A 19,516-nucleotide genomic window follows, 5' to 3' on the forward strand; every position below is an offset into this window, starting at 1 on the left:
GAAACTTAAGGCATGTTTATTTCCTCCCATTCAAAGTTACATATTAAATGTAGCCCGTATTTTAAGTTATATTAGTACACAACAAATATTAAACGCTATCAGCTGAGCTATACTTCCTTCCTATCTACTAGAGTGTCAGACTCTCAGTACATCTTGCAGTTTTCAAGTGAACTTTTAGCAACAAGGACCTTCATAGTCAGTCCTCGCACGCTTCGGACAACCATTTTCCTGCTCAACAGGTTTGGCACGGCAACTTTCCTGTTTAGCCGGCTCGGCGCAACATGCCGCAGGAGCGACATTGTTTGACTCGCAATAAGCAAATGGGTCCGCCTCACTGTCAACGCCATCAGCAGGGGCAGCGGTCCCAGGCTCCAACGGATGGAATTCAAGATGCTTCGAGAAACGAGATGCACAAAGGACGCTTGCCACTCCAGCAGAAACAATCTTCGGTGTTTTCTGCAAAATAAACATTAAAAGCCCCGATATTTAAACACCAGCTTTCAGTTTTGGTAACTGATCGACAAACTCCACTGAGTGTGATAAACATACCGTGAATATATTGTGAACGTTAAACTTGAATTCACTTGGATTGTCTTCCATGGAACCTAGCACAAAGGAACGATTACTAATAAAAAACTAGAACTACGTTCTCTTAAAATTAACTACTTCGGTTCATAATTTTTTATAGATTTCTACTTTTTACGTTTTTCAAAGTTCGACCTTCTCCCATGCAAAATGTTGACCTCTTACTAAACAAACGCGAGGCCGTACTGGGGAATATTGGCCAGAGGTTGTTACAGTACGGACCGAACGCAGCGAGGTCTGTACACACGACCGAGGTCAAGATCCTCCCATACAGACCGACTAAGCTCGGTTAAGATGTTTATTATATGGCAAACAAGAACAATTTACGTGGTTCGTTTAATGTTACTGGTTTGTACGTAACTGACATTTTCCTTGCGAACGGCGATGAGCTGAAGTTATTTCCGCCAAAGTTTGCTCGTCCTCTTTACTTTTTTTCTCATCAGGCTTTTTGGCACTTCGATAAATAAATATTGTAAGAAGAAAATGGTCAAAATTTTTGCATTTTACTTTGCAACTTTTTCACCGCAAAACATTACCGGTCTACAGGCCGGTCTAGATGGGAAAATCTAGACCGCTTCAAATATCGATTTCAGCCAATCAAATTAGCGAATTGGGTAGTTCCCAGTCCTTGTGAGACACAGCCTCTTACTAACCGAGCGCGAGGCCGTACTGGGGAATATTGGCCCGAGATTGTTACAGTACAGACCGAGCGCAGCGAGGTCCGTGCTATTCCCAAGTACTGCGTGAGCAAGCTAGATTAGTGCGTGCTAGTAGTTTATTATATGGCACTCGGGCCATGTTTGATTATTGAACTTGCCGGCTTTCGAAAGCAAAAAGCACACGGCTTATGACCATTTCCATGGAAACGGTCCGTGTGGCAAAATCCAGAGAAAGAAACAATCAAAACGCTAGGATCTACCACAAGACTACCTTGCCATATAATAAGTTACAAAAAGTAACCAGTATAAATAAACCTCACACGACAAGCGGGTGGTGAGATCGCTCATTTGGATACCGTGTAACAGTCGCAAAGTAACGAGGGGAATCATGGAAAGTCAAAGGGTAGACCAGGGAGGGAGGGAGAGAGGTCACAATGATTTACAAATGAAGAGGGGTACGGTGAGGGTATGGTGAAATATTTCATTCTTCCTCTCCTTCCCCTTTTTTTTTCTCATTTCTTGACTCGCTTATTTAGATTGTATCCGATACCTTTGTATGTTACTCTCGATCCATCTGTCTTGCTGCCTTGTGGAACTTTGAACAGACGATACGTCGCAGAAACAAACTGTGCATCGCCTGAAGTGCAAAGAATGCATTTAAACACTTAAATCATAAATAAATTACTATTCGGATGCATATGTAAACTTCAAACTGTAGAATCAAGCGGTAACTGCAGTATTGTAATAACGGAGTGAAGCCATATATTCCCGGGGGGGGGGGGGAATTCCCATATGTAAAGGTCGGGATGCTCGTCGGAAAATTTGAATTAAACACCCAAATGAGATCAATCTGGGCGTGGTTCAAGCTTTATTTGATCCCTGAAAGATACCACTTAAAACGGAATAGGCTTGATTACCAGCTGCTGTTTAGGAAAGGAGCCCGTGCTGGTAGGCCGGGCTCTCGAGACAGGTAGACATCGACCCGTGAAACGGAAATAAAAGCATTTCTTTTATTATTTCATCGAGTACACCCTAAAAGATACTTTGACCGCTAAAAATAGTGGCGTTTCGTTATGAACACCCTAAGGGAGACCAGAATCCTTGATTATACCCCTAAGTGAGATGAATATGCCCCCCACCCCCAGGATATAGTCCTCCCCTGTACTCACAATGAGCTCACAGAATAAAACCAAGCTCATTTTTGATATGTAGACTTGTAGAAATCTGGAAAGATCAAGTGAATCGAGGAGATAACTGTGTTCCTATCAAGGTTAAGACCCGGGGAGGACTTCCAGAAAAATTGAGTGAGGGTGTGCAGCCCGCTTCCCAAAACCCTTACCGTATTTATGACCAAAATCTGCGATATTCCCTACCTTATTTATAACCTGACCAAAAATTCGAAACCTTATTTATTACCTGACCCTTAAATCAAAACCCTGTTTCAGACCTGCGTTATGATTGGTTCCCTAGTATTAAGTTACCATAAACATAATTTGTGAAGGGCTTTTGTTGTTTTTCTTTTCGATAATGATGAAAAAGTGGCTTCTTCTTCAAAACTTATCCATACGAAGGCTAGAGTGCAAAAACCATACCTTATTTATGACCAAAATCAGCTAAAATCCTCACCCTATTTATGACCAAAACGGCTGAAAAACAATACCCTTTGGGACCGCACATACCTATATAGCCCATATAAGGGAGTACCCCCCCCCCCAGGGGTTAAGAGAAAAGAACATGGACTGTCCTCCAATCACCGTTGGTCTAAATTGGAGCATGACCATTTTGCTCTGAATTAGAGGATGGTTTGAGCACTCTGTTCAACAGTTGGGTATAATTATCAGGGGAACCTTTTTTTATGATCTCTTGAGAGGCACAAATTTGATTAAAATCAAAAATTTGAAGCCCCTCTCAAATGTGTACAAAAATGTATGTATGTATGCAGTATGCAGTCGCTTTTTACCCAGGAATTCGCGTTTAGATCTATATTTTAAAGTCATTTTACCCTCAGTTACATATGCGCTACCAATTTGGGGGTGTTGTACAAATAAAAACGAATTTAATTCTTTGGAATCCATACATTGTGGGGCCACTAGAGTCATATATAATCTCCCGCGCGACATGCCCTCTGAGGATGTAAGGAAAATAGCTAACTGGGACTCTTTATTCGACACTTATAAGGTCAAAATAGTCACCTTAATTTACAATATCTACAACCGCATAACTCCATTGTGCTTGGAGCATATAATCCAAAGGAAAGAGTCTAAGTATGACCTCCGTCATCAACATCGTGTCAGCGTACAACGTTTTGAAACTTATTATATGAAAAACTCTATTTCTCACAGAGGATCCATTGTTTGGAATATTTTAGAACCATCTGCTGCCAGCGCTAGGGACTATGCCAAAAGGGCAAAAGTCTCACGCCCTCAGAAACTTGAACTTTAATGAAGAGTCACCGCAAATGGGCCGTCCCCAAATTGACAGGGATTTTGTCTTTTATTAAATCTATTCATATCTTTTATTGTACATATCTTACTTTTTATTGTCTACATTCAGTTTTAATAATTTTTTAATAATTTTTAATTTTTTTTATTATTTTATTAACATTTTTTACATGGTCCCATAAGCTATATTAGCTTTGAAACCCACCGTGTTTAAATAAAAGATGTTGTTGTTGTTGTTGTTGTTGTTGTTGTTGTATAGTCTTGTCTGACATACGGTACTACAAAAAATTGCAAGTTTGGGTCTGAAACCCAGGGGGGGGGGGTGGGGTACTCCCATATATATAACCTATATGGGTATGTGCTACTGTGAAGGGTATGGTTTTCAGGCAGTTTATTCTGGGACAGGGTATAGAAATCAGACAGTTTTGGTGTAGAATGGGGTATTATGTACCGAAAAGGTGACAAGTGCATAAATAATTTTGTCTAGACCAGGGTTCTTTACCCAGAGTCCTATAATAGAAACTGAAACTCAGAAGTGACTTTGTAAGAATTGGTTTAGTTAACAGATGTTGGACTATGATGGTGGTAGAGTTCCTGAATGGAAGATAGCTATATGTAGTCTTGGATAGGGTAGGGTTTTTAGTGTCTAGGCTAGAATAGGGTTGCAAAATCAAGCTGATCATGGTCTAGTATAGGGTAAGGGCTTCAGTGTCCTAGTGAAACACCCCTACCCAAAGATTTTGACCTCTCCCAAACCCGGGTCTGAAATAGTGAAAGGGCTCAAAAAGCATGCATCCCTGCACAGATATTCACTGAGTTCCACCCTGGGTTCCTTCTGTATACTGCAATCACCTGCTCTTGTGTTATAGCTCCTTGAGAAATGAAATGCTAGTTCAAACAAAATGAAATATATTGTTATCCTTACCCAGGGGTCTTCTTAGCTTTGGTTCAACTACAAATGGTGTGGCAGTCACCAAGTAAGGTCCATAAAATCCCACTTCTTTAGAGAGCTCAACCAGTTCCTTCCAGTGTAAGGCTCCTGAAACACACTCACCTACATATACAAGCACAGATATATGGAAAAGCAATAAGGTTTCAATTGTGAAGTAGCTCACATTTAAAAAAGAAAATGAAACTAATGCTTTAGTAAAACTCATGGCCACTGTTATTTACCAGTATTTCAAAGGAAACAAACCAGAGGAAACTTAAAAAAAATAAAAAAAATAAAAAATAATAAAAAAAAAAATAATAATAATAGTAATAATAATAATAATAATAATAATAATAATAATAATAATAATAATAACAATAATAATAAAAGCACTTGCTTACAAGTCTCTTACCCTTCTACCAACCCATGTCTGTGGTTTATTATTGCAGTGAATGCACAGAATCATCTCATACACAGTGCTTGGCATGGACAAGTATTGGTGCATTTGCCATAGTCTATGTTTGTTCTCAGTCACTCTTTGATTGCAACTGTATGTGGTTTGTTTTGTAGTTACTTTTTTTCACTTCATCCCTAGTCAATGATAGTAATTTTTGACTACGATAAAAAAAGTTAACTGACTAGCAGAAAACACACTACACATAGCTGCAACTTAGATCAAAAATTAACTACAACATATTCATCAACAAGAAATAGTACTTAGCCAGATCTAAAAAGAATAAATAGATTAGAGAGATAATGGTGTGACCAGTAAAGACAATTACAAAGTGCATTATTTTACCCCAGAGCACTTCATCATTTCTGGCTTCCTCAGTTAGGTTTGTGTCTGAGTAAACGTCACTGAAGTATACCTCGCCTCCATCCTAAATCAAATGCAAGAAATTTACAAAGTAAGATACATGTACTTACAATGTACATGTAGGTCACAACATCGATTTAGAGTTACATGCTCCTCAGTGCTATGTTTCAGTCTGTATGTAAGTCTATTGAGCTATTAGGCAGCATTTATCACCAGTTTCAGTAACGTGACCTCACTAAAAGAATTTCTACTCCCCCCTGGATGGGATACTGTTCATCCCAGGGTAACCTGCCCAGCAATAAATTCACCAAGTACCCATTTTCACTCTTCCAGCTGGAGGCACACTGTGAGAGTAAACTGCCATGACCAATAACAGTGCAAAATGAACCCAACTAGGGTTCCAATCTGACAGCTTCATCTGGAGTCCTATACATTAAATATTAGATTACCACACCACACACATCATGACCCATCATCATAAAGGTTGTTTCTCACCTTGAGAACTCGATAGGCTTCTTTAAGGACAACTTTTTTGTCAGCAGTCAAGTTAACAACACAGTTTGAACTTAATTAAGCATACAAACATAGGAAAGAAAAATTTCTGTTAGCTGTATAAAGAATGTACATATGGAATATGAGAGGTGGAAAAATACAAAGGATTATTTGAGTATGAAGCTAACCTTGTAATTTAAGAAGTCATGCATAAAGTAATGTTCAGCACTCTTTACTTGTAATGTTTGATATGGAAAATTTCTTCAATTCAAAGTTGATCTTAATATTATTGGAAAGAGAATGTGTTTCCATTTCCTGATGCAAACATAATGAAAGGTTTGTGAGAAATAAACAATGTTTGAATAAACAAGAGCTCGAAACTGAAATGCAATTGGTCAAGTGATGTCACTATTGAATTTTTGTTGTTATGTTATAGTCATGTAACCAGCATGATTTTTATTTGCATTAAAATTTTGCATAATTATCCATTAAATATATAGCTTTTTGGTTTTATTTCTCTTTTTTTTGTGTGACTAGGTCTGCTATTACCCAGTACATTAGGAAGATTATTAAAAGGACTTTATAGACATACAGTATCAAGCTATTGCAGACACTAGGAAGACTTACAAAGACAAAACTTTTTGTTTCTTTCAGAGTGAATCAGATTGTGGACAATCAAGTGATGATACACATGTACATCTATCAAAATAATTATAACTCATTTATCTCTGGTGAACAAAGTTTACTACATAATTTTAGTAGCCACTCTGCTGTGCTCTATTGGCAATCTGCGAATCTGATTGATTCTCTTATTATTTTCTATTCGCTGATAGCCAACGATCTTGTGTGTGCTGCTATTAAAATTGAAAATTATTCTTAAGTTTAGGATTAAAAATACACAAAATTGTAGGTTTTGTGCAGCTGCAATCCTTTAGAGTGTCCTTTAAAGAATTAGAATACTTGCCTTCATTTTCTATGAGTGATAATCAACTTGGTTACACCTCATTGACTATTAGCTCAAAGAAAACTCATGCTCATCATCTAATTGTTAAATATTATAATTAAACACTGTATATTACACCAGTCTACCACTTACATTATTATGTCCACAGAATTGTCCTGTATGCCTACATCAGACAGTCGTTCCATTTCACCAAGTTTAAACTCAGTATTGGGCTTGAAATATCCAAATTGCTTGGCATGATAATCGACATACTTGTTAGCAATATCCACCTATGGTAAAGGCAAAGACAAAAGAAAATTAGGGTTATTACAGCAATGCAAGATTGCAGTATATTACAACATGACTTTGTTGTATGAGTAACAAAGCAGGTCTAAAGATGTCAAGGTATTTGTATGTCCAGGCAAGGAGCTTCCTGTCCTAAGCAAGGAAGCACAATGTAGAGCTTTCCTTTCAGAGGTTCACATCCGAGTTTAAATCCTTGAGAAGGGCTTGCTTGTATATGTACAAAGTTTCAACAGATGTTTTGACATGAATGTAAGTTTCATGACTTGCACTTCACAGCAGAACTCAAGTCCAGGGGTTTCATTAAGGCCAGACTGAGACACAGGGCAAATTACCAAGCTGTGAGGATAATTTTGCCCATCTGGTTTGACTATCTGAGGAAATTTTTCTTACAAAGAAGTTCGGTTCAAAAAGTTTTGCCTGCCTGTGAAAACTGGTTGTCCTCCTGCTAAAAATGTTAATGAAACCCCTGCAAGTCAAGTCAATAAGGAATCATGTTATAGATCATACATGTAAATCAAAATACACCTGGGCTATAAGAGAGGGCTGATACAAAATGTAAATCAAAGAGGAAACATATCTTAACTTTCTGATTTCTCCAGGGTTAAAGAATTGCTGATGTCTTAAACAATGACAACAAACACCCTTTATATCGACAAAGTTAAGGACAAAAAGAAGTCCTCACAAACCGATGTTACTTGCTTAAAATTGCAATTCAAATCACAAGGGGGGTGTTACATGGAGAATCACTTGCAACTTTTTTTGAGGAAAACTTTAATTTATTGTTCAGCCAAAAGGTGAGCAAAAAGATGAACAAAGTCAGGTTACATGGGCTTGTTTTGTTAACAGGGCAATTTAATGACAAACCCAGCTTAACGTACCTGTTCTTTAGTCATATCCACTCCAGTCACATGACCATTTTCACCCACAAGTTTACTAAGAACAAAACAGTCCTGTCCTGATCCACTCCCAAGGTCCAGGATGTGCATACCCTCAAGGGCTTCTGGGGCCACTAAACCACACCCATAAAACCTGAAATAATTTTATATTATCAAGAATCCAATCAGCCTAAATACGGTTAAACTGATTACCTAGTGAGGCAGTACAAAGCACAACATTTACATTACATTTATCAAAATTCTCAACACACATTAATACAGATGCATCAGTTTGCTTGTTTAGAAGTTATCAGAAAATGATAAAATGACCAAAATAATAATAATTGTTATAATAACAATGTATTGTAATATATAATAATAATGTGTTGGGGTTCTTGTATGATCACAAGACAAGCTAATCAGGAACACAAAACACCAAGAATGGATTGGAATTTGGAGTCTTGGTTTTTGAAAAGGCAGGAAAACCAGAGAACCTACAGAATAAACTTCAAAGCATAGATGAGGACCAACAAGAAACTCAACCCACATGGCACACCAGTTCCAGGATATGAAACCAGGCACGCACTGTTACCAAAGCATAACCCCTGCTTCCCAGAGAAGTTTTCATACATAAATTCAAGGCTCATTATCTCCAGGAGGCAAACTGCCGATGAAGAGTATGACAGAAAAGCCAGAGATCTTGTTGAATATATTATCAAGCACAAGGGGTAAGTAATAATCAAGTAATCTAAGTGTCCACCAATAACAGTCAGCCTATTCCAAATTTTATGACATCAACATGACCATAAAGAGCAAAACTGACAGTGAACTTTCTTACTTGCACTACCTTTGACTAGTAATTAATATTGTTAGAGCATGTTTTTCAGGGAAATCTATCTGACTTGTAATCCCAACTTCTTTTTTTGGCAAAAAAATCAAAACAGGAATACTGCTAGTACAAACCCTACTTTCTTCATGTTTGAAATTTGTGTCTTGCCAGATTCGATGCACTGTGAAAATTTTAGAACATCTCTCCGAGGGAAATTCAAGAAAATCACAACTAAGCCAAATACACAATCAAAAAACATTAAATGTTTGAACATTAAATTTTGTTTGGGCATTTTTACTGTAATTCAAGATAACACACCATGATTTTAAAAGAGATGATGGTAAAACACTATTTCATCACTGCTTGTTACATTTGATAAGTTTGAGAGAACTAGGTTTAAAAGCAGATGCAAAACCAGGTTTCAAAATAGAAGTGTGCAAAGTGATAATTACAGTAACTACCCTATGAAATCACCTAAAAATATCTACCAATCAGAGTCTAATGATCATATAGATTGTTCATCAAGCGTGGGAATGAGAATCATACCCACTGACTTTTAACAAGAGTTTAATCGCAGCATGAGTCAACTTCAAGCACAATTCATGTTTGAGCCAAAGTTAAGCTCAAGTCAAATAATTATATATTTATAATTTCATTTTTTTCTTTTTTTACATTGTACATGTATATAGTGTCTTTTGATCATAATTATAACAAATATCAAAACAACTGTCAGTTAGGTTTGACGCAGAACACATTTCCACTGATGCAGTCACAAGCTAAGCTTTCATTTTGCATTTTGAAACAATACATGCACAAGCTTAAAACTTTGGGTATTCCTCACTGAACCTTGCCATCTATTAATTTTGTGGAGAAACTTTCTCCATAACACCCATACACAAAAAAGAGGGTCTCCAATAAGTTTTTCGGGATCCAGGAATTGGTTTATTTGAAGGCCAGAATTAGCGATTCTTAAGGAAAAGGAGGATGAGATTCGGTATTGTAATTATGACCAAGACGTCAGATTTGGCGATTTTACTAGGTGGGAATCAGGAAATGTCACTTTAAAGAAATTGAGATTTGGGAATTCTGGAGACGAATTGTACAAAGAAAATCAAGCTGCCAAACAATGACCCAGTCGACTTACACACTTAATTACATCCATGTTTTCTACAAATTATACAATAAACTCTGACGCACACTCCTTGGTACGCCAAAATCACTCAAATGGCTGACAGTCCTTACGGAAGCGCTAGGACGGCATAAAAAGGTCATTACTTAGAGAGGTTTCAAAACTGTACAGTAGCTTTTCAAAGCAAAATAGAAACAGTTTTCGTTCTAATTTTATATCGATACAGACTCTTATTTTGTAGAACTCTATACAACCTCCTATAGTTCACCTTGGTCACCGGTCATTTAAGTAATGTTTTGAACCGAAATATGCAGCACAGGTTAGAGACCATTAGACCAGAGTTGAAAATAGTATAAAATTCAGTAGTCTGTTAAGCAGAAACATACTCGATTTTATGCAATTTCCAGATGATTGTTACAATGGCTGAAAAATTGTGATTGAGAAACAGTCAAGTCTGAGTTGCAACTGACAGTGACTTGCCAAAGTTATGTGTAATGAACTGTGAGTTTACCGTGGCACATTGTGATATACATCTATAACGCTCTTCTTTGATTGCTCTCATCCCCGATGGACAAGTTTTTCAGGCATTGAAGTGATCCAGAAAGCAGGCGTTGCCAGACAAAGGGAGCAAAACAGAAAAATAAAAAAATGAAAAGAAAGGAGCTCTGAAGGCCATAAAACTGACTGATTCACTGACACAACTCATTTAAAACTTCGCATGAAAAACAAATGAACAATATCATTGTTTTAGTGCAGAGAGATACACCTAATTGAACCTAATAGTCAGTGCTTGGGTCTGGTGTGAGGGAATCTGGACCTGGACTTCAAGGATATTTTCTGTTGAGGTAAGGACTTCAGAAAATATGACCAGGATCAGGATTAGCCAGTTTCACTCATTCACATTTCACTCATTCTAGTTGCTGAAGCAACACAAATGACTAGGACTGGTCTGAAGTCCGACCACAGAACCATGTAAACATGAACTGATTTGAGACCAGTCTCGGACCTCTTGAGTTCATTGTTTTGATCATGCGCACGAGTATTGTTGCACCATTTCAAGATGGCGGATAGCAACAGAGTCCAAAGGGGCCCCAAAAGAAAATCAATCTTACCAGTCTGAGTCATGCTGGCCTGAGTTTGTACTGGTCTCATGTAATCGGGGCTTTAGACTGGTTATTTTTCACTGCTTTTCTTTACTGCTAAAAAAGACGACACTGCATATCGTGTACTGCGTAGCGAGCATAAAACACAGCTACAGTCGAAGCTCGATTATCCGGACTTTTTCTCTAGTCCCAATTTTTCATGAATATTTATTGTCATGATCAAGATCCGTGGCAACATTCTTTTTAAAACTATAACATTGAAAAGTGCAGTCAAAAGCGAGTTTGTTTTGCTTTTACAGAGCAAAAGCAGCGCTCGCACACGTCGTAACTAATTTATTTATTTTATTATTTATTTAACTTTATTTATACACAGGTAAAATATCAGGACTTAAAGTAAATACTAAAATTGCATTAATTACATCGATAATGTACAATGAAGAACACTCGAATGAGTTCTGATTGGCTCAGAGTTGAGTGGTTCAAGATGTACAGTAGACCATATTGTTTTCCAAAGGATTTGTAAAAGTGTTGTTTCACGATTAAATGTTGCTTTATTTAAACAGTTTTTGTTCATCATTAATATTCATATTTTCGATTATCCAGACCCTTGATTATCTGGACTATTTCGTCTAGTCCCAATGAGTCCGGATAATTGAGGTTCGACTGTATACCACTTTGAATTTATTTGCCAATTGAATAAATTACAAATACTTGAATTAACTAGTTTCTGCATACCACACAGCCAGCTATGGCAGGGTATTCTGTAGTTAAGCCAAACACACATTGGATATGATTGCTCTGTTGAAACAAGTAAGTGTTTTACACACACACACAAAGAAAACAATAGACTACGAGTAGTCCCTCTTTCGCTTAGTCCGTCGTGCGTGACACAAAAGAAAACCGTGAGAAAAAAATGGCCGCGCAAAATCCTGGAGGCGAGGAGCACGTGAAAGGAGGGACTACCTCCTAAGCCCAAGAGTTTGAATTATGCGTTGCTCTCACAACGCAAAAATATGATTGGCTTATGTTAGGAGCGTTGACAACATGTTGTCAACATTTGAGATACCTGTGACGTCTTGCAGGAATGTTTTGGAACCAGAGCAAATCGAAGCAGTACCAGAGCAAATCGAAGTGTTGGAATCGTGCTTCGCAAGCCGTGATGTTCTTGCGAATCTGCCAACAGGCGCCTTGGAAAGATTTAAATTTATCCAGTGTTTTGTTTGGCAAAGCTCTCTGCCTCCACCCTGACTGCGAGCGTGTTAGTGATTTCGCCACTCAACAGCATCGTCTAAGTCAGTGAATATAAATTCACTGAGCTTGGCCTTTCTGCTGTCCATTTGAAAGATTGAACCGGACTCTCACTTGATGCCGGACATTCACTTGAAATTTTCTGCTGCTATCGGCAAACATTTCACCGCAGTTGGATGATCTTCTATGTATAATGAATGTATAATGTAAATTCTCGGTTGAAACTGTGTTGAAATTTTCACAATAACTTTTAGACGCAGCGAAAATCGTTACAAGAGGCCTCATTCGCCGTCTTCATTTTAAAACTTCTTTGACAGTTTCGCTGAACGAACACTGAACGAAGATATACTTCTCACGGCATATGTTTTTGCCTGGCTACTTGAAGAGTAGAGTAGAGCAATTTTATTCAGATCTCCCGGGGCTATTGATAACAGGCGATAATAAGAGGACGTCAAGATGAGAAATCCTACACCGAAAAATCACTTGGCCGTGAAAGGGCAAACTCTTGGGCTTAGGCGGTAGTCCCTCCTTTCGTGCACTCCTAGCCACCAGGCTTTTGCGCGGCCATTTTTTTCTCGCGAATTTCTTTCGCGTCACGCACAACAGACTAAGCGAAAGAGGGACTACTCGTAGTCTAAGAAAACAATGCCTCCAGCCAATTTGGCCGCGGAGAGAATGGGTTGGCATCATGTGAATACAACAGGATAGCGCTCAATTACTGTGCCGCGAAAGATGTCCAAACCCTCTGTCCAATAATTCTAGTATTTCATTATATACGTTAATTTTCACGCTGTATCGTTGAAATGGAAGCTACGCTTCAGTTTTTTGAAATTAACGGAGGTCGGAATCTGTTAAGAGAATTAATGACTGCTGAAGAATGTTTACTTCTTTGTCAAAGAAAATGTTCTTTGACACGTGAACTTTCATAGCGTGTAAGCTTAGAAAAAGGTTACATAACGACGCTAAATTCTGCTCACTGCAGAACCTATACGTAAACGGCAAACTGATTTAATCACTTCGGGTCGCTAAATATAACCTAACGTACTACATGGCTAAAGACTGAAGTTCTCTTACTTGCTGGATACCTCATCGTGTATAAGCTTCAAAGCGCTCTTGACGGCGGGAGTCATTGCAGTGTCTCCAACCTTGCAGGCGTTTGTCTGGAGGTCATCAGAAGTCTTAAGCCTTTTACCATAGTAGTCCTTTACACTTTCTTTTACTTTATCAGCGTCGTCGGAAATCATTTTCGCGGGAGTACTTTTAAGAAAGTTTTACCTTGGCCGGAGCGTTGTCTACAGCAGCCTCGACTCTAAAGCCAGAACACTTTTGTTTCCAGTCCCTTGGACGGGCACATTCTACTTCATTAATTCACGATTTTCACCAGTAATGTGATCAAAACTAAAAATCGTAACCATTCAAAAAATAAATTCAGGAATCTGGGATATGATAGATGATTGCTATATAAAAAACCTCGCCAAGAATCAGGTTTCTGCTGTTTTTCATTCGCCGGTTATTTGCAGAAGTGTGTCACCCAGTATTATAGAGCTTTGTATGGAGACGCCATGTTTGTGCCCTTCGGAGGAGCACAAACATGGTGGCCGTAAAATAACAAAAACATCTGTCGTTGAGTTTTGCTATTGAAACAAAAATTTTTACTCTAGAGCTCCGAAACATTGAAATAAATGCTTCTTCTAGTGCAAACACCGTTTATTTAGCAAAAACTAAAGCGATAACTCATCTTTTGACCTAAGCGACAGTCTTTTCGGGCCGCCATTTTCATGTCACGCGACGCAAAAGCTTGGAGCGCTCTTTACAAAAAGAAGAACTCTGTCGAGCTAAAACATTTTCAAACGTTACGTTCCTGCAGGGTCTTTTATCTGATGAAACTAAAACCTCTGAAGGAAAGATAATTTCTAATTTTGGAATATGACTACGTCACATGAACCAAGAATGTAGTCGATTTTTTTTCTCCCTTTTCCATCTTTCTTCCTCTCTTTTCTTTATTTTATTTCTTAAGTGCGTGGAAAATTTGGGAACCAGGGTAAAATAAATTCTAGAACCAGGATCGGCTTCTGATAAACGATAACTTTAAATTTTGCTCTAGTAAGTGGGATAAGCCGAACAAATTATTCCCAGTCTGTCTGACAACACGCACGCTTAAAATTTCAAATTATCTATGTGACCAATGAAAACCCATCCATTTTCTGTGATTTCTGTGGTCTGAAGATCTCGCTTGTGATTGCCATGACACAATAAACACTGCAGGCATTTTTAGGTGTTCGCGGTTTTATAACTTTGATTGTAAACGCGACAGATCGAGCTAATAAAGGATCTGTACCTGTACAACTTAGTCCGTGAAAATAATTAGGCATAACTGAAAAAGGCAATGTCAAAATATATTCATCATTAAGAATATGCTAGCGCGATATTTGTTCCAAACTAGCCAATTCCCTCACAAAATGTTATCATGATATGTTCTCCACACTATTGCTTTGCACATTAGCACGGGCATATCCCGAAGCCTTGGTTTGTGTTTTTAAAATATAATAAGTAAATGGTCTGGAATTCACGGACTGCAATAATTACTGCATAGATATCTTGAATACTTATCTCTAAAAATCGCTCTGACTGCTCTTTCTTGTCACCTTCTGGCTTTCTAGTACTGATATCACTGCTACAGTAATGTAGGCATGGCTGATTTATAGGAGAATCTTTGTTTACAATATTTGCCTTATTACCATAAGCGATACAGTTAGCTACAAAAAGATTAATACTGAATATTGAAAGAGCACAGCACGATTAACTGTCCCAGGGAATTTGAGCGCGATGTATTGAATACTTTTTGTGCGACGAGGGTTTAAAAGCTCAAAATTTTACAAAGAATGTGTGAGCTCATTAGCGCTTTTGCCACACAGAAATTTTGATATTTCTGAAAACCAATTTCTCGAATATTACACCCAAAAAGCCAAACATTTCACCACTTACTAAGTTTCACAAGCTCTTTAAGTTTTTCTAATAAAATCGTGTCTAGCATGATGCCTTCTATGCGCAAAGTCGTATGTTAATGAGGAAAAATGTAAACAATGACGTCAGCTAAGATTCGCCTATACATAGCCCGCGAGCAGGCTCACCTTTGCGTCACACGTGGGAGCGGCGAAGAACAGAGCGATCCGGCGGGAAGGAGTCTGGTGAAGAGGCCACAAGAAAGTGAGCCTGCCCTGATCTCTGTAATTTTTTCATTTCTGCTTCGTCTAAGCGAAGTGAAATACCATATTGATCGAAAAGCGGGAAAAGCGAAAAAACTGTCAATCTATTATGCTTGATGAGGAGCGATTAAATCCCCATGGAGTCGATAATTTACCGCACAAAAAAAAAAAAAGTCGTCCACATTTGGAGTCAGAGGAAGAGCTGAGTGTGCGTATTACTGATGTTTTAGCAAAGTTCCAGTCTATTTCTGGTTAAATTTCCAACCAAAGAGGGAGCAGGAAATAGCAGTTGAAAGTATGTTAATGAATCAAGATGTACTTGTCGTGTTGCCGACTGCATATGAGAAGAGTTTTACAAACATACGTGATCGCAAGCGGGCAACGAAACAACACGAAGGCGTTTGCCCGTTTACCCGCATCGTCAAAGACCAGATTGCCAAAGCAAGATTACTTGGAATCAAGTGTGTGTCCTTAGTAGACATAAACTTTGACAGTTTTTCTTCGCCAAAACTTTATCAACAACGGATATCGCGCCTGCATGTTGTTATGAAAAAGATTTACAATTTTCCCGAGAAATCTGAGCTGCCAAAGTTCATACTTCCGGTGAAAATTAATTGACTTATTCTTTTCTGCGGTTTCCGGGGTGGAAATAAAAAATTTGCAGTGATCAGTGCAGACTCACTTTCTAGTCTCGCGGCTTCGCCGCTCGATTTCGCGCTCGCGGTTACGCCGCGCGCGCTTGTGCTCCAACGTGAGCCTGCTCGCAGGCTAACTTATACAAAGGACTACCTCAGCCTCGGTAGTATTTGTTCCCAAGACTCATTTATAACGTCCATCCTTTGGCCAGTTCTCATCAGTCTACTTTTTATCGTGACACTAAGAAGTTTTAAATCAGTTATCTACCCTTCACAGCAGCTGAATATAAACAGCAAACTTATCTGACTACTTTGGTTCGCTCAACATACCCCTATATGGCTAAACAAGACTGAGACTAAAGTCCTCTTACTCGCTGGATACCTCCTCGTGTATGAACTTCAAAGCGCTCTTGACAGCGGAAGTCATCCCATTATACTCTTCGATCTTGCTGGCGTTAGGCTGAAGGGTCATCTAAAGTCTTAAGCCTTTTACCATAGTAGTTCTTTACACTTTCTTTCACTTTATCTAAGTTTTCGGAGCTCATTTTCTTGTTTAGCAAATTTCAGATCCTTCGCGCGTATAGCGTTTCCAAAGAGATGTTTTGGGGTACCCATAACTGAGGCCTTCTGGGATACCCTAGTCCCCTCCATGGCACACTTGGTGCATCTAAGCTCATTTAAGCGTGAACATACTTGATGATATTATACTGCTTATTGTCAGGAGCATGCTAGTGTAATATTTTCTGGCGTTTTGCTTCCACAAAGTATATCTCGCCCAAATGGCTTTAAACCGTCCTAGAAACACAGGGACGTCAACCAAATAAAGAAATACAAGCATAAGCTAAGCCACTTTTATTTAAATTCTTTTCTGTACGTAGCATTGAGCGCAATTTTCGAAGCAGGAGTATTTCGAGCAGTTTTCGAAGCAGGCATTCTCATACATTGTCTTATAAACGGCTAAAATCGTAACGCAATCGCCAACAGCATGAAGTCACGTATTATACGACGCCTAGGACGCCCATATGCGAGCACTAACTTTTCAAAGAATACCTTGTTATCCCTAAGGTACTCCCGGCAGAACACGTTTGTTTCCATTCCCACTTGTTTTCTTTTCTCTTCTCTTCTCTTCTCTTCTCTTCTCTTCTCTTCTGTTCCGTTCTCTTCTCTTCTCTTCTCTTCTCTTCTCTTCTGTTCTGTTCTGTTCTGTTCTGTTCTGTTCTGTTCTGTTCTGTTCTGTTCTCTTCTCTTCTCTTCTCTTCTCTTCTCTTCTCTTCTCTTCTCTTCTCTTCCCTGCTCTTCTTTTCTCTTCCCTGTCCTTCTCCTTTCTTTTCTTTCCTTTTCTTCTCTTTCTTTAAAGGCTTTTGTTCTTGGGCCATCGTAGTTTAACGAGGAATAAAACACAAATAGCGGTGATAAACATATTAAACTTACGCATTTTAATAACTTGACGTTTCGTATGCTACGCAACATACATTTTCAAAAGTGGAATAAAGACCGTTACAATTTTTGAAAACTATATATGAAATGTAAATAAGGGGTCTGGAAACGAGATCAAGAAACATCTGTTTCTTAACAGTAAAACAATAAAAGCCTAAGCTTATTAATAAAGTATCAGCTTCTCACTGCTGACGTTTACATTAAGAGCCGGCTTAAGTTGTTGGATGAGCAAAGTTTCTTTAATTTTACGATGATAATCTGTTTTACCAGAAGCTAGAATATCAAAATGATCCCACTTGATGTTGTGACCTGTGGCTTTTATATGGTCGGCAATGGCTGATGTGGGGTCATTCTTAGTGAGAGCCTTGAAATGTTCCGTTTTCCTATCATGAAACCGTCGTTTTGTTTTGCCTATGTAAAAGTCACTGCAGTCCCAGCAAGCAGCTTTATAAATGACCTTAGATTTCTGTGAACGATTTAGACGGTCCTTGTATTGAAAGAAAGATTTGATTCGGCGAGTGCTTTGAAAAATTATCTTAAGATTGACAAATGAACAGAAATTGTATACACATGATTTCTTTCTTTTTTTCCTTTTTCAAGTACGTGGAGAATTTGGAGCCAGGATAAAAAAAAATCTAGTGCCAGGGTCAGGTAATAAAAGCGATAGTGGTAACTCCAGTAAATGAGAGCCGGGCAAACAAATGATTTCTAGTCTGTATCACACCACATGGTTGATATCATGTTTTCTGTAAGGACTGGGCTTCCTTATATTGTATGTAGTTCTTATATTACCAATTCAGTATATTCAAGATTCCGTAAGAACATGAATTGGAGACACCCAGTGTATGAGAACTCTACAAACGTTTCTTATGAACATGATAGCACGTGTATAAACAGTGGTAGTTCAGTTCCTTTTGTAATTCACGTAAACACTGATTTGTCTCAGGTCCCCGGTGTCTCTTTGCACAAGCCATGCAAGACCAGGATCCGCCCTAACCAGCCCAATGAAAAGGCTTAGGAGAGTCAGAAGACTATCTGAACTACTGGACTAATTGGAGAAGTATTTAGGCCCAGGGTGTAACTGATTCGATGGCGATTTATGCTAACGAGAGAGCGAGCCGTGCTAGCCGCCATGAAAACCAGGACAGCTTGCTCCAAAAAACGCCCAACCATAGTTGATCTAACCTAACCAGATTTCGACTAATATTCGATCAGTTGTTTGGTGGGAAATTATCGAAATGAATTTTCTCTCCAATTGAGGTCGACTTATTTTCAAGCAGGGGACTTGGAACCCATATTGCAATGTATCAAGTTCACCTCAACAGTAGTGATTGAGGTAGTGATTGAGATTGAGTGTTGGTTAAATTTTTGCAGCCTTGGATGCGTTTGAAGTTTAAGGCCCGTCCACACTACGCCGAAGGAATTTGAAAACGCAGTTTTTTTTTTCTACGGTTAGGCCTACCATCCACACTAGCCGTCACGAAAATAGAGCTTTTCGAAAACGCTCTTCAAACCGGAGGAATTTGAAAACGCCGGTTTTTGGTTTTCGTGTGGACAGAAAACATTTTGAAAACAGAGCTTCTTGAAAACGATGACATGACGATCATCACGATTTCCCTGCCCGAGTTTTTTTTTTCCAAACACAAATCCAAAATGACCCGTGATTGTTGCGTTTTTAAATTCCTCCGGTGTAGTGTGGACGGAAAACATTTGATGCCTTTTCAGAGTGAAAACTCCGTTTTAAAATTCCTAAAGAGTAGTGTGGACGGTACACGGTTGTCTACGTGGGTTGATGTGATAACCCCTGTGTGCACCCCTTTGATTTCGCTTCATACGAAATACCCTAAAATTTCGTTATCGCAAGGGAAGATCTCACCATA

At 38.6% G+C, this 19,516-nt stretch overlaps 1 protein-coding gene across 1 annotated transcript; it reads right to left on the bottom strand.

Annotated features, from left to right (window-relative positions):
* LOC110048634 (arsenite methyltransferase-like) lies at positions 1-13,689 on the bottom strand. Its single transcript, XM_089294550.1, has 9 exons — positions 13,433-13,689; positions 8,053-8,203; positions 7,022-7,158; positions 5,929-5,998; positions 5,416-5,497; positions 4,611-4,739; positions 1,795-1,881; positions 550-605; positions 1-456 (listed from the first exon to the last, which is right to left on the bottom strand). The coding sequence occupies exons 1-9, from the start codon at positions 13,600-13,602 to the stop codon at positions 175-177; spliced, it is 1,164 nt and encodes a 387-aa protein (XP_089150676.1). The 5' UTR covers positions 13,603-13,689; the 3' UTR covers positions 1-174.
* Between the last annotated feature and the right edge of the window lie 5,827 nt (positions 13,690-19,516).

Source organism: Orbicella faveolata, unplaced genomic scaffold (genome assembly GCF_042242905.1).
Source record: "Orbicella faveolata isolate gen_17 unplaced genomic scaffold, um_ofav_v1 contig_1, whole genome shotgun sequence".
In the NCBI taxonomy this organism is placed as follows: domain Eukaryota; kingdom Metazoa; phylum Cnidaria; class Anthozoa; order Scleractinia; family Merulinidae; genus Orbicella; species Orbicella faveolata.